Raw genomic sequence first — 16,835 nt, 5'->3', positions numbered from 1 at the left:
TATAAAAGATGTTCTTTGCTGGCACAGAGGTGATGTCTAATTGTAAACTTTCAGAGTTGGCAACCCCAAAATGCTACAATCATCTGCAAATTTCCTTTTGAAATTCTTGGGAAAATGTACCTTCTCCCTGTGCAAGGCAGTAACACTCTTCCAGACAGGTTTATTACAATGTGGAAATTGGCATTTTCAGGCATGTAGCTAGTTTTATAGCCACTGCATTGTTTATGAAGGTTAACAAACTTCTCATTTTCCCTGTGCATCTCTAATCATCCCTATGCCAATGAATAACAAAGGGAATTTGGCCTGTGTGTCACCTCATATTTATATACATTTTTACCCCTCCTTACCAGGATGCCAATAATTCTGGATTTAGATGCAATATAAACCTTGTTCAGAACAAAAAGCATAGTAATATTATTGTATTATTGGTAATATTTCCAAGAACTGATCACATAATTAATTTGATTCAATGACTGTTATAAAAGTAACAGTACTAACCTAGTTCATTTCATTTAATTCTACAAATGTTATTTAAATTACTTTTGCATGTTACACCGTAACAAATAACCTTTATAGGATATTCTGTATTGTTTTACATGAATGTCTTTTACAGCATTTCTTTGTAAACTGTTGAAAGCGCAGTTAGTTTTGGTTGAGGATGTCATTTCACAAAACAGTAAGTAGCAAACAATAGCACTGATACGTTACCATATTTCCGTTATCTTGTATGAGGGGTGCACCCATATTTGATGGTCCCTCTGGCCCCATGGCTCCACCCCGGCCTGACATGCCCATGCCCATCATTTGAGCAGGGCCCTGGTTACCGCTAACAGCAGCGGCAGGATTAAAAGAATCTACACAAGACAATGCATGACCAATATTAACTAAGACATGTTTCCACCCACCTTGGCACTAATTTGAGCAATGCAGGCTATTTTTGATGTGCAGTACCATGTTCCTCTAAGAAGAAAGCAGATGCTATATGAAATTCCTACATCTAACTTGCACTCCAATAAAGGAACATGCTATACATGAACTGCCTCAAGTAAAAGGAAGCCAAGAAAGTGGAAAAAAGGACTTGACTTGAAAGTTAAAAGATCAGTTTGTGTGAAAATGAAAGAAAGCAAGCATCCATTGACCTATTCCATAATGTACAAAACATACCTAGTAAATGTGATTACACACAAAACAAAAGTCTGTAAAGAAATGTTGGTCTGGTACCGCAAAAAAATACAATGAGGAAAGATGAAGACTATAATTTTACCTATAGGTCAACTGCAAGGAATTATTTAGAGATATTTACAATTTCCCAGAAGTTGTGTCTGGGTCAAGTACTTTAGGGTAAAAAGTGTAAAGTTTGTTATATCTCACTCATGCAACTGTAACACACTTCTAGACAAGCACTCCTCAGATCAGTATGGCAGCATGTACATCAAGGGTTACACAAATCTCTGTTTCAACACAGTAAGTAAAAATGATATATAGGACTAACCACACATTTGGTTTGAGCTTGGGCTGAGACTTATGACCATACCTCCCATATTAACGGCTCCACGGGCACCCATTTCACTCATTCTCATATCCTGTTCTCTCTGAAAGTGAAGAAAAGTTATGAAACCGTAAGACGCACGTTAAAAAAAAAGAATTTGTGGAAGTTTAAATTTCAATTCTGCGCATAGGTTAGTATCTTTGGAAATGATGGGTTTATACCATTATTGAGACTCCTTTATCAAGCTAGATAGAAACAGTTTAACTCAAATTGTTCGTAGGAGCATTAGAAGAACATTATATATGAAAAAAAAATTACATGAAAAAAGGAAGTAAGTAATCATAAATCTATAAATTAAGATGTATAAGACCAGTTATTTACTTAAGAAAGTGTATGAGTCTGCTCCCTTTTCCACGGCATTTTCTTTTGATGCTGTGCAACACTTTCTTAGAGCCATTACTAAGTGACTGATAAGTGATCGATCTGATATATTTCAAACCGCAATGTGCCATTTACTCCCAAGTGTGCGATCATTGAGCTTCCTATGACACTCAGATACCCTACTGGTTTTCCAAAATGGCAATGGGGAGGGCACACTGGCATCAAGGCTGAGTGTTACAGGGGTACTTTGCTTTGAATTTCAACAAAAGCAGCTTTCCTGCATTATGCGCTTGGTGTCCATGGTCACCTGTGTACAGGAGACTTTTTTCTCGATTTTGATGTCAAACCATTTTCTTTTCACCTCACTTAATCTAATTAACCTTTTCTGTAATTTGGCATCCAGATTTTGGATTTTTACACTGTTAACTGATACATATGTTTATTGGCATAGACAAACGAGTCAAAATAACTTTCACTTCAACCTTTGAGAACGTTTTTTTTTTTTTTTTTTTGCAGTTCATTCGTCATTTCTTATGTGTGAGCTTTGCCTTTTATGGAGGAGTCTTGTGTGCATCTCCAAATGAAATCAGATATGCCGTGCACACAGCTGGTAACTTACGGGTGATTGACATTCAGCAACATACGCATGCATGAACGAATAAAATCAGCATTTCTGGAAGCCATTTTGAGTTCAGAAAACTAAATTTACTACAAAATTGACAAATGAGGACCTTTTTTTTATTAACTGTAACAGTGCGTACATTGTAGATAATTAAAATCTGAGTCTAAAACTTTAATTATATGCTATACCCTTATTATACATTAAAAGTGCCCTTTCAGTTTTCAGTAACAGCTTCATTAGAAACTATTTAGTTGCCTGCTACTTCAGTTTAAAAAGTTTCAAATTTAGGCCTGTATACTTACTTTGCATTGCAATTTTTGTTTTTTTAAATAATATAAAAATAAACATTAAGAAATGTTAGGCAACCAATTTTTAAAATGTAGTACATTTACAACTGTGTTTAACTGTGAAAACTTTACAGAAGCACGAACAAAATGACTTAAGGTCAAAAAGTTACATTAATATGAAACAGTAATAAAGTTAATGACTTTAATAACTTTATTAATGTTACTAATGTAATGTTTTCTACTTTTTAATGAGTTAAAAAAAATGAAGTAGCATCCTCACTCATTCACACAACAAATTAAAAAGGGGAAAAAACTGAATAAATGAGGACGGAAAACACTGTACTCATGATGCTATTAAATGCTGAGCAAGAACAGCTGACCCTGCTTTTGAAACTACTGGAGATGAAAAGAGGAAATGAGCCAAGTGATTTTGTATCTAATATTCTTGTTACCAACACTAAGCACTTGCCCTTAATAATGTACAAGATTACAAGACAAAACCATACAAGGGGTGGACAAAATGAACAGCATGGATATTCAGCATCAAAGAGGAAAAGTGACTGTATTTCTAAGCTCACTTACAGGGATGGACAGACACTTTACAAAATATTCACTAAATGCCCCACAAGTTCAGCCACAAAAATAACCAAAGACTTAAACATCTCTGAGAACCAGTCTCAACAAAAGTTTCACAAAACTTTGCATTTTAAACCAGTATCTTATACTGTTGTTACAGTATCAACATGCATCACAGCACGATGAAGCACCTTAAGTTTAAACATAGCTATGTACCAAAACTTGTTCAGGATCTTAAACCTACTTTGTCCACCAGGCAACTATTAATAAAAACTAATAGCCTGAACATGAAACGTGCATGTCCCAGCCATGCGGGCTAGAGATCTGAATGTTGTATGACAACATTCAAAGAAGGATTAAGGCTGGTCTGGAGGCCTCCTTATTGGGTCTTAGGTGTTCATTTTTGTTAAACGTTTTGTCCAACCCCTGTATGTTTAAATAAATAAATAAATAAATAAATCTAAGCATATTAAAATGGCAATATTAGTCCATGAGAACACATTTTGGAGCAAAAACTAAGATGAATTCTTGCGTTGAAAATGGTGATGATGTGGGTAAAAAATTTTTTTTAAATCACTCTGGCATCCACAAATACAGGCACACATCCCATTCCCATAAACAGATGTGCACACACACACGCACATGGCCACACTCACACAGATGCTATAAATTATAGATAATTTAACATTAGCGCCAATTCGCCTTCTCTGGCCAACAATAAATTCATGGCACGGTACTGCATGTAACAATGTAAATAAATTTTCTCTTAGGTGTTACCAAGCTATAACTTTGTTTAACAAAAAAATATCATGGTTATTTAAAACGATTGTGATAACTACCAAGTGATTATGATCATTTAAAAATTAATTCCTGTAATAACTTTCTCATTAAAATTAAACCATTATCAAAATTGTGTGCACGCACACAGCTCATCCCTCAAAAAATCCACATGCATTTATATAAAAAATAGTTGAGTACTTATATTATGTATATATATATATATATATATATATATATATATATATATATATATATATATATATATATATATATATATATATACACACACACACTTATATATATATATAAGTATAAGTATATTTATATGAAACAAAAAATATAGAATATATAGAAATATATTCATGAAACGTAAAGGGGTATACAGGTGGGGGGGACAGTGTGAGAGGGAGCGAGAGCACAAGACAGAGTGAAAGAGAGAGAGACTGACTGCTGGTCTTCTGCCTTTTGTAGGAGAGGTTAGACACACCCAGTGTTCACACATTTACTGCCTCGCACAATTCTACATGAAGTTAACGCACAAAACGAGGAATAAATAAAAGAATATTACGGTTAAAACAGCTGTCTAAGCGAATAACTGCATGAATAAATACATAAATAACTAACTGAATAACTCAAACAGAAAAATTACACGCATACACAGACTCGAGTAGGTTAGCACTTCTAAATAAAATCTGTTTACTTTATATACACTATATGACCAAAAGTTTGTGGACACCTGACCATCACACCTGTATGTGAGCTTTCATCTTTTGCCACTAATTTGGAGGCACACTACCTATTCACCTTTTCTATCACAGGACCTAAAAGGCCTAGCCCTTGTTCCAGCAGGACAATGCCCCTGTGCAAAAAGCCAAGTCCGTGAAGACATGGTTTGTCAAGGTTGGTGTGGAAAAACTGGGTGGCTTGCATAGAGCCCTGAACGTTGTTGCCCAACTAATGCTCTTGTGGCTGAATGGTAGCAGGGGTCTTAGAATGGGATGCTCAACAAGCACAATGTATTGGTGTGTTAGTCAGGTGTCCATTTTACATACAAACAAATTTTTTCCTAGATAAAAAATTAAAATAGTCACATTTCTAAAGATAAATATCAGTATAATTTTATCTGCTATTGCTATTTTAACAACACACACATGCTGCTTGCACAACACACACACAGACAGAGAGAGACAGACAGACAGAGAGAAAGAGATGGAAGTCGCTGCAGCTCTTCTTCCTCTTGGGAATTTAACAAAGAAAAAAAGAAGTCATCACATTATTTATGAACATCAAACGGATTTCACACACACAACATACATGTTAAGAGATTTTGACCATTTTAGAATTTTGTGTTAAAAATTAAAATAACAATCTATTCCTAGTGTAAAAACCTTGCAACTGTGCAGCAGGAAAATTTGATTGCACAGCTCCAGTCTTTACAAAGGCAGTTGTCTGCATGTCCAGTACTGGAACAATGTGAGCACAGACTGAAGTACTGGGCCTTTGAGGTTCTCACAGGTTCCTAATTTGTTAACCAATAGGACGCGAAATTAACTAATATAGTACAGAAGAAAAACAGCATTATACATCGCTCTAAAACACTACACAGTACTTACGATACTGCTGCATTGTGCAGCGCAAGTCTTCAAAATCATATACAATGTACTATCAACTGCAGAATTATTGCCACCCTTAATAAAATGCATAATATGCAATAAGCGAGCACTGGATCATATAGATATAGGGACCCTGTATAGTTTATATTTTAACACAATATTATCTCAAACAGAACTTAAGCAGTGCAATTTTTTCTGCCAAACATTTCAAAATGAGCATTACGAAGCAATAGCTTCACTATTAATATTGGGTGAAGCCTCCTTTGTAGAGAGCAACAGCACAAAAAACTTTCCTGCACTGGAAGGTCAAAAGCTTGAGATGTATCAACGTTAGAGTTGATGATCACTCATATACCTAATTAATTCGGCTACCTAGCTTTTTGCTTAAGGCACTCACTACGGTCTGCTGTACTGAGATTTTAGTCGAAATGTTGCATGAATGTTTAAGTTCACTACAGTAGAGCAGTACACAGAGGCCTGTAACTACAAAAGTGTGGTTAAAGTATCTTTGACAAAAAGAAGAAACAGGCTTTTGTAGAAGTGGCCATGTTTTTTTTTCTACTCTGCATGTCAATTATGCCTAGGTGGGACCCTGACATCATTATATCTTGCAAGTTACCAATTATAAGACACCATGAATGCAGCATATATGTAGGGTCACGACCCTTTAACCTTGTGAAAAAGTCATCTGTCAACCTAGTTTTGCGCAAAAAAAAAAAAAAAAAAAATTATATATATATATAATATATATATATATATAATATGTGTATATATATATATATATATATATACACACACACACACACACTTAGTTTTTTTTTTAATTTTTAGAAACTACTTTGCTTTTCCTGTAATTAAAAAAAAAAATTATATATATATATATATATATATATATATATATATATATATATATATATATATATATATATATATATATATATATATATATACACACAGTTTTTTTTTTTTTTTTTAATTACAGGAAGAGCAAAGTAGTTTCTAATATATGTAAAAGTTCATACATTTTGCACACTCTTTAAGGGTGTCAATAACTCTTGTAACAGCAGATCAAATTTATGTTCATATTGTATTGAAATTAATTTTAACACTACCACACAAAAATAAACTGTATGTACCTGGACACAAAATATCACTAAAGGGCTGTGCCTTTCTTTCACAATGAACTAAACAATTGAAATGGTTTTTAAAATGTATAAAAATGATGTCATGTTCAAACAAACAGTAGCCAAGAAACATAATTAATTAATTAATTAGTTAATTAAAACAAGAACAATTTCCTGACCATTAAAATAACACAACAGGTTTTAAACATTATACAGTAACAAGACAATTCATTATTAAATATACAGTTTTAATATACAGAAGCTATATCTAAATGTCTACACAATCAAAAAGAGAGATAACACACACAGACACACACACGCACCCCACTTTATTGGGAACACTACGATAATACTGAGCAAGGCCTCCCTAGGCTCTCCAGAAAAACAGCCTCAATTCTTCGTGGCAGGGATTCCAGATGATGTTAGAAACATTCCTATAAGATTGTGGTCCATCTTGACATGACTGCATCACGCAACTCCTGCAGATTTTTCCCAGGTGCACTTTCATGTTGTGACTCTCCCATTCTACCACATCCAAAAGTTGTTCTATTGGATTCAGACATGGTGACCACTGAAGAACACTGAACTCATCGTCATGTTCAGGAAACCAGTTTGACATGACTGTGGCATTATCATGCTGGAAGTAGCAATTATTAGATGGGTATATTGTGGCCACCATGGGATGAACATTGTCAGAGGTGCAGCCTCAGCTTTCTCTTCTTGGATAACAGAAGTGGAACCTGACATGGTCTTCTGCTGTTGTAGTCCATCTGCCTCAAGGTTCGACGTGTTGTGCATTCTGAGATGCTTTTCTGCTTATCACAATTGTATATATAGAGTGGTTATCTAAATTACTGTGGCCTTCGTGTCAGCTCGAACCCGCCTGGCTATCTATGTTGACCTCTCTCGTCAATAAGGCGTTTCTGTCCGCAGAACTGCCGCTCACTGGATGTTTTTTTCTTTATTGCACCAAGACTGATGCTATTAACAAGACTCTTGATCAGCAGTTCAAACCAGCTCATCTGGCACCAACAATCATACCATAGTCAAAATCACGGAGATCACATTCCTCCCATAGCATATATAAAGAGAGAGAGACATAGGTTGAAAAAGATTGAAATAGAGAAAGAGAGAGGAGAAGCAACTGTAACAATCTTTTTAATGCAAAGTGTGTTGGTCCATAAAATGACTAGATATGCAGTTCTTTTTTTTTCCCAGCACAGGGTTCGCAAGACCATGCACACTGTGGTTCTAATACAGTTTGATTCATTTTGCAGAGAACCCTGGATTACTTTGCTGGTTATAAATGTTATTTCCATCTTTTTCTGGTTGAAGGAATATCTACACTTTCTCAAGAAGCTCAAAATCAATTCTAAACTGTTCTGTTTCCATTTTTTCCACCAGGAGGATCAGTAATTAAATGTATTAATTAAAAATTACAGAAACTGTGTTCATGATTTGGCAATATAACAAAAACAAAATTTAAATGCAGGTGATTCTTTCCTTAATCCTGTACTGAAAATGCATTGTGTTGTGGTGCAAAAATGCATTACACATTGAACCATTACACCCCTAATTATCACTAGCTCCCATCATTGGTGTGTTTACATGCATTCCAGAAAAACTGACTGCCCAAGTTGGAATAGTCACTGGGAACTGGATGTTGCATGATGTTTATAACTTCACCAGGTTACAGGGTTTTTAAAATGTACCTACACAAAAACAATACTACTGCTATCTGTGTGTGAGGCTATCAGCACTAACTACTGACATAGTGAATTATCACTTTGCTTAGTCTAAGGCTGGTATTATATTTGCTATTACGAATGCATACACAAAAGATATCCTGCGTTCATTCAGTGCAGAAATAAATTACCCTGAAAAGTGTGAATGGTGCAACACATACATGAATAGTGGGGAAAACAGCATACCAAACAATGCATGGCAGCCACTGGGCACAACAAAAGAAATATACTCGCAGTTGTCATGATGAGAGGTTTCTGGCATAATTCCAATATACACACATGATCATTGCCTCCCCAAATCCCACCATTCTCACTGAAAGTAGCCACAGAAGATACTCTGGCAGGTGTGTGTTGGCTCTGAACTGCTACCTAGTGGATAGCTTTTAATCCTCCAGATGTATGTGAACAATGCCACATAGCTGTATTTGCCCTATATTTTTAATAACCATCAAACACACAAGGTGCTGCAGCAGTTATGGACTTTTGACAAGCTTTAAAACATTGAGTTTCTATTGTTTAATGAAAGCATGAAAACTTAATTATGTCAATAAAGGCTTGATAAAGTAAGCTAATAAAGTAAACTATCTGATACTAGGTTGACCATTTTGGACCAAATGGTCCATTGACTCCCAAAAGAAAGAACCGATTCTGAACACCTGAAACAAGTCGTTAGTAATTCCAGACTTACTTCCTGTACAAACCTATACAGGTTTGTAACAAAAAACCCACTTCTGGTTTTCATTGGCTGCTCGTGAACAGCTTTGACCCGCCTTCAAATACTACAGTAGTAGTTGCCCTGAAAGAGTTAGGTTCCTGTTGTTGCCATGTCTAGAAGATGCTGTTTTTTGCACTGCCAAAGCAAAACCATTTTGCATAGACTACTAAAGGATGAGAATGTAAAGCATCGGTGGTTAGAGTTCATTTTTAAAACGATACCAGTTCAACTCTGACCTTCATTTGTGTTCCTGTCATTTCACTGACTACTGCTTCTCCAATCTAAACGAAGTCAATGTGGGATTAGCAAAACGATTATTCATTAAAGAAAGATCGGACCATGCCCACTTTATTTGGACCAACTTGCGCCACTGAATCACAACCTGTAATTATGATTCATTATTTAGGTATATATTTTCTACCAGGTGTTCCAAATGCATGTTTTTGTGTTGTATACGTGCACAGCCAGTGCAGAGCTGTTAGCCTCTGCTAACCGGCTAACTCACATTATTGTCTTGAAATAGCTCTGCTAATCAGCTGTGGGCCCAATATTACGTACAAATGGTGGTTCGGGTTTATCTTCTGATACATCACTGCCTGACTCCGGCTCAAATTGGTAAGGTAAAACCGACATTTTTTCAGATGGAGCTGAAACTCTGTTATGGTAGTGGGCGTTTCCTTTTCGACATGCACTGTAAGCGGCAGACCAATCACAACAGACTGGGACATCTGACCAATCAGAGCAGAGTACGCACTCTGAAAGAAGGAGTTTAGAACGGATTATTGAACGAGTTGTTTGTTACACTGTGGGGAAAAAGGTAGTGCTGCAATTTAAATTGAAAGCACATTAAAGAGCTTTTTTTTTTTAACCTTGGATGCACATAAATCTATTGTATGAGACCTTTAAAACAAAATTAGGCACTTTTCAAAACCATAATAGGTGCACTTTAAGCCACTTATTTTTGCTGATTTTTTTTTTTTCCCAAGCAAAGGCATCAATCGCTAGAAGCACTGCAGTTCCTTAATGTTTCAGATGTCTGATTCATTTTACTTTTTGGCTCTTTGGTGTTCTACAACAGTGGTTCCCAAACTTTTCCAGGGCAAGGCCCCCCAAATGGCATTAACATTTGACCGAGGCCCCCCTTTTGCAAGATTAAACACATTAAAAATACAGACTTCTGAATATATCCCCCTTTTCTTTTTATTAATAATTACATCTTATATCACATTAGGCATTGATTGTGTGTGTGTGTGTGGTTGTCTGAGAGTGAGAATTTATTTTTCACACCAAATTGTTGCGGCCCCCAAGGGGGACCCACTTTGAAAACCACTGTTCTACAACACTGCACATGTAAAGGAGCACAATGTTAGAATTGTGGATACGATAAAGTCTACACACACTGAACTTACATATTTTTGTGATGTAAAGTCAGAAACCAAGATAAATCTAGTCAGAAACCATCTTTAATGATCTTGATCCCAACAAAATGCATGAGAAAACAATTATTAGGGAAAAGTAATTAAAAATAAGACACGAGTTGCAAAAGTGTACAAACACTTTTATAATGAGGATGTACCTATATTAACCGGTCACATTCGAAATCATGTGCAAAGAGAAGTAGCATGTAGCTCTTATTAATGAAAGTGATTCTGGTTGCATTTAATTGGATTGCCATGGTCCATAAGGAGCTGGTATACACCTGAGGACTCATTGTTGAAAGGTACCAATCAATAGACGGGAATAAGACAATACTGAAGGCAATGTATACATCATTGAGTACCGTGAAGATAATCAAAAAGTGGAGAAAACATGGAACCACCGGAACTTTGCTAGGATCAAGTTGATCTGCAAAATTTGATGACAGGACAAGGAGAAAACTCATCAGGGAGGCTTCCAAGAGGCCTGAAGCAACAATAAAAAATTTTTTTCCTGGCAGGTAGTAGTCACTTTTTGCATGTGACAGTCTCCCATATTCTGCAAATGTCTGGGCTATGGCGTAGGGTAGGCAAGAACATCCAAGCCATAAAGAGAAATTCTTTTAAAAAAAAAAAAAAAAATTATGATGATGATGATGTCTAAAAATATTCAAACCATCTTGCATCATTGTATTATGGTCTAATGAAACAAAGGTTGAAGTTTTTGGCCTTAAAACTAAGATATATGTTTGGTACAAAAACAACAAGCACATACAGTGCATCCGGAAAGTATTCACAGCGCTTCACTTTTTCCACATTTTGTTATGTTACAGCCTTATTCCAAAATGGATTAAATTCATTATTTTCCTCAAAATTCTACAAACAATACCCCATAAAGAAGCTTGTTTGAAATCTTTGCAAATTTATCTAAAAAAAAAACAAAACAAAAAAAAGCACATGTACATAAGTATTCACAGCCTTTGCCATGACACTCAAAACAAAACTCAAAACTCAGATGCATCCCGTTTCCACTGCTCATCCTTGAGATGTTTCTACAACTTGATTGGAGTCCACCTGTGGTAAATTCAGTTGATTGGACATGATTTGGAAAGGCACACACCTGTCTATATAAGGTCCCACAGTTAACAATGCATGTCAGAGCACAAACCAAGCCATGAAGTCCAAGGAATTGTCTGTAGACCTCCGAGACAGGATTGTATCGAGGCACAGATCTGGGGAAGGGTACAGAAACATTTCTGCAGCATTGAAGGTCCCAATGAGCACAGTGGCCTCCATCATCCATAAATGGAAGAAGTTTGGAACCACCAGGACTCTTCCTAGAGCTGGCCGCCCAGCCAAACTGAGCAACCGGGGTAGAAGGGCCTTAGTCAGGGAGGTGACGAAAAACCCGATGGTCACTCTGACAGAGCTGCAGCGTGTCTCTGTGGAGAGAGGAGCACCTTCCAGAAGAACAACCATCTCTGCAGAACTCCACCAATCAGGCCTGTATGGTAGAGTGGCCAGACGGAAGTCACTCCTCAGTAAAAGGCACATGACAGCCCGCCTGGAGTTTGCCAAAAGTCTCCTGAAGGACTCTCAAACCATGATGAAACAAAGATTGAACTCTTTGGCCTGAATGGCAAGCGTCATATCTGGAGGACACCAGGCACCAGTCATCACCTGGCCAATACCATCCCTACAGTGAAGCATGGTGGTGGCAGCATCATGCTGTGGGGGTGTTTTTTAAGGGGCAGGAACTGGGAGACTAGTCAGGATCGAGGGAAAGATGAATGCAGCAATGTACAGAGACATCCTTGATGAAAACCTGCTCCAGAGCGCTCTGGACCTCTAGACTGGGACAAAGGTTCATCTTCCAACAGGACAACGACCCTAAGCACACAGCCAAGATAACAAAGGAGTGGTTACAGGATAACTCTGTGAATGTCCTTAAGTGGCCCAGCCAGAGCCCAGACTTGAACCCGATTGAACATCTCTGGAGAGATCTGAAAATGGCTGTGCACCGACGCTCCCCATCCAACCTGATGGAGGTTGAGAGGTCCTGCAAAGAAGAATGGGAGAAATTGCCCAAAAATAGGTGTGCCAAGCTTGTAGCATCATACTCAAAAAGACCTGAGGCTGTAATTGGTGCCAAAGGTGCTTGAGCAAAGGCTGTGAATACTTATGTACATGTGCTTTTTTTGTTTTTTATTTTTAATAAATTTGCAAAGATTTCAAACAAACTTCTATCACCTTGTCATTATGGGGTACTGCTTGTAGAATTTTGAGGAAAATAATGAATTTAATCTATTTTGGAAATAGGCTGTAACATAAAATGTGGAAAAAGTGAAGCGCTGTGAATACTTTGCGGATGCACTGTACCAACTATGACGCATGGTGGCAGCATCAAGCTTTGGGGCTATAGTAAATATAGATGGAATAAAAACCAGCTCAAAATATCAAGCTATTTGGGACAAAACCTGCTGACTAATGGTATACAGGTTAAGATCTGAAATTTATTTCTGCAGAATGATGATAAATCAAAGCAAACATTGAAGCCAACAATGGCTTCAGAAAAGGAAGATCAAAGTCTTGAAATGGCCCAGTCAGAGCCTAGATCACAATCCCACAGAAACCCAGTGGAATACTTCAAAGAATGTCAGTGTGAAGGAATTCTTTTGCATGGAATAGTGAGCTAAAATGACAACTTTAGTCTTATTCACAAAGACTTACTGCTGTAATAAATGCAAACGCACTTCATCTCAGATCATCGCTTGGTATCATGGACTCTGACCCTCCCTGTCCTGCCCATCAACAACTATTCTTACCTCTCCCCCACTCGCTGCAACCTCCACAACTTTCAGTAGCCTAACAACTCTCCCCAACCCTGACTCCTTTTCCTCTCTACTGCTTGAATTAGTTCAAACACTGTCCTCGCATTACTTCCTCATCCATGGACCTCCTCTACCCTCCATCTTCCATACATAGGAAGTCTTCTTAATCTACTCCTGGACTGTCATATGTTGTGCAGCAATCGGAAATAATTAATAGCAGCTGAAAGTAGACAAGATCACATCCTGATATCAAACTCCTCTCATACTGCTCTTTCCAGTCTAATTTCTCATCATCAGCACCCATCAATCATTATCACTTCTCTCTTTTCATTCTAAAATCCTTGAACGTGCTGTCTACAATTAATAGGCTCTCAATCTCACCCAGAATAACCTCCTAACCAGTCTGGCTTCAAAGTTGCATGGTCGATAAAAAATGCCCCTGTGGCCAATACTGAGAAACTGTGTGTTGCTAGATAGACCAAACGGTCATCAGACTTCATTGTCCTGTGGACCTTTCAGCAACCTTCCACAGACTCAATCACAAGACTCTCATCCATCTCATGCCAATAATTTGCTTCTTAAATCGAGGCTAGACTCCTGTGACATGCAAACTAGAATATAGCTGCACGACTTGTATTCAACACTCCCAAGTTCTCACACACTACCCCAGTGCTATGCTCCCTCCACTGGCTACCTGTAGCTGCCCTTAAAAACCCTAAAGAGCTCATCACCCCCCGGCTCTGCACCACACTCCCTCAGAGCCTCTGGCATTGCTTGACTGGACCCACTATCTCTCAGGGTACGACACAGACAACAAGCATCAAATCTCTTCTATGTCCTGGAACCCTGATGGTGGAAGGAAAATCCCCTGGCTGTCCAAACAGTTGAGTCACTGGCTAAAGACATACCTCTACACCAAGCACTAAAATTATCACTGTGTTATATTAAAAAAAAAAATCTTGTCTTGTGCCCCACCATTCTGTACTACCCTTCAACAGGTTTTTTAGACTGATGCTATCTAATGAACTAGCATGAGGATGTGTTTTGATAAACCACAAGACATTTCTGGAACTCACTATGGATGAGGGCATATGCTAATGCGATAAATGCAAATGCAAAGAGTCCTACCCAAAAGTATTAGGGAAGGGTGTGCACCAGGGAATCAAGTTCAGTTTCCCAAATGATTATCTATTTGTCTTTCTCTTTTATTTGTTCAAAATCGTATTAAATATGAAAAATTTATCTTGGATTCTGGCTTTACATTATAATGCCGGCAATTTCACTAAGGGTGTGTAGGTTCTATACATGGAATATTTGAAATTTATTCTAAACAGATTTAATTATAATTAGCTTTTCACAAATATACACTCACTATCCACATGAATAGGAACCACTGATCAGTTAATGTTCACATCACGTGGAGATAAAGTGTGATCTCTGTAACTTAACAGTGGCATGGTTGTTAGTGCCAGATGGGCTAGTTTGTGAATTTCATGATCTCCTGGGATTAATACACAGAATAGTGCAAAACAACAATAACATCATCATCATCATCATCTTGTGAGCAGAGGCTGAAACACCTTGTTGATGAGAGAGATCAGAGGAGAATGACCAGACTGGTCTTCCCACTCTTATCAACAATGTGTTTCCACCCACAGAACTCTCACTCACACAATTTTCTTCCCCAGGCAATTCTGTGTAAATTCTAGAGACGGTTGTGTGTGAAATTCCTAAGAGAACAAACCAGCCCATCTGGCACAAACATCCATGCTGTGGTTAAAGTCACAGAGATCACACTTTTTCTTCATCCAGACGTGAACATTAACTGAAGCTTTTGACCTGTATCGGCATGCTTTTATGCATTGTGCTGCTGCCCCATGATGGCTGACTGGATAACTGCAGAAATGTACAGGTGTTCCTATTAAAGTGGACAGTGAGTGTATAAATAGGTCAATCATGACAAAGGGTGGCAATACATTTTAATTTTTATAAAAGACCCGTCTTTACATGTCTGTAAAGACTGTCTAGGAAATAAAATACATTCATAAATAGGGTATATAAAGGTCTAGACTAATTCCATGGTGGGTGTGTACAGAGTTACATGACACTACTACTAAATCTGATGCTAAAACACACGCAAGAATTCAGTGCAAACCAGATGTTCAGCAATGACTGGCAACATATTCAAGTACTGCAACTTTAGAAGCCAGGCTTCGGACTTCATGGGTGCTCCAGGTAAGGCATTTGCAGGAGCCACACCAAATCTATTTCAAATAGATGCTTATCTAAAGCAAACATAGCTGCAATCCATCATATTGGTTCAAGCATTACTTCATAAATAGTGCCCTGGCAAAGATCGCACACAAGCTTTTTAGCTATTGTACATGCCTACTCATTTCCAGGATAATCAAAATAACTGCATATACTGACATCCTGTTTGACATATCCACTCAAACATTTCTTAAGAAAGTTGCAGACAAATGCTTTGAAAATTTTGAAAAACATGCACTCAATAACCTCTGCCAGGTATGAATATCATATGAGACAAGGTGTATACAAAATTTGTAAAAGTAGCAATCAGACTGTGTTAAAATTATGTAATAATATAAAGCTTGAGGGAAAAAAAAACAGTCTATTGTGAATGTCTATTGTGTGCGCACACCCACTTAAAGTGATGCTAATAGGACAAAGCAGTGGCATACATACAGAAATGTTTTATTTCTACAAAGGCTGTCAACTAAATACTCACTGACTCGCTTCATTAATATTTACTTATAAACAGAGCCTATAAATCTGGTGTCTGCAGGCATTGTATTTAGATTATTAGTTTCATATTATAATTAGTAAAACTCCTCAACCATGTACACTACATAAAGTTTGAACAAGCCAGAATATATATATATATATATATATATATATATATATATATATATATATATATATATATATATATATATATATATATATATATTTTACTGTCTTAATTATATTTTGATAAAGGCTCATGAAGCCTTCTGAAGAACATGCTGAGAGAAATACTGTTAAATATAAAATAAATACAATCTTTGTTTAGGTTACTGCACAATTCCAAATGTGTTATTTCAGAGTGTGAATACCTTCATTACAACTGTAAATGGTAGACAATATTAAAAATGACAAAATACCTTCCATAATACATGTGGATTTTTATGCAGGGCACCTTGATCATCATAATCAAGTGATTATATAAACAACATATGAGCTAATGTGAGTTTCAG

General features: G+C 37.0%; 1 protein-coding gene across 4 annotated transcripts in view; it reads right to left on the bottom strand.

Moving 5' to 3' along the window:
• The window catches only part of pspc1 (paraspeckle component 1), a 45,807-nt gene that overhangs the window by 18,958 nt on the left and 10,014 nt on the right, over positions 1-16,835 (bottom strand). Inside the window, exons 7-8 of one of the 4 annotated variants that reach the window (XM_053615286.1) lie at positions 1,493-1,592; positions 709-854 (exon numbers count right to left, since the gene is read on the bottom strand). The exons of 2 other annotated variants lie outside the window; for them this stretch is intronic. In XM_053615286.1, the coding sequence (XP_053471261.1) occupies positions 709-854; positions 1,493-1,592 (246 nt within the window). The remainder of the gene's footprint in view (positions 1-708; positions 855-1,492; positions 1,593-16,835) is intronic. One more of the 4 variants, XM_053615287.1, reaches the window with a different exon arrangement.

Source organism: Ictalurus furcatus, chromosome 26 (assembly GCF_023375685.1).
Source record: "Ictalurus furcatus strain D&B chromosome 26, Billie_1.0, whole genome shotgun sequence".
Lineage (NCBI taxonomy): Eukaryota > Metazoa > Chordata > Actinopteri > Siluriformes > Ictaluridae > Ictalurus > Ictalurus furcatus.
Note: the sequence above shows the minus strand (reverse complement) of the source record. Positions and strands in the feature narration are given on the sequence as shown.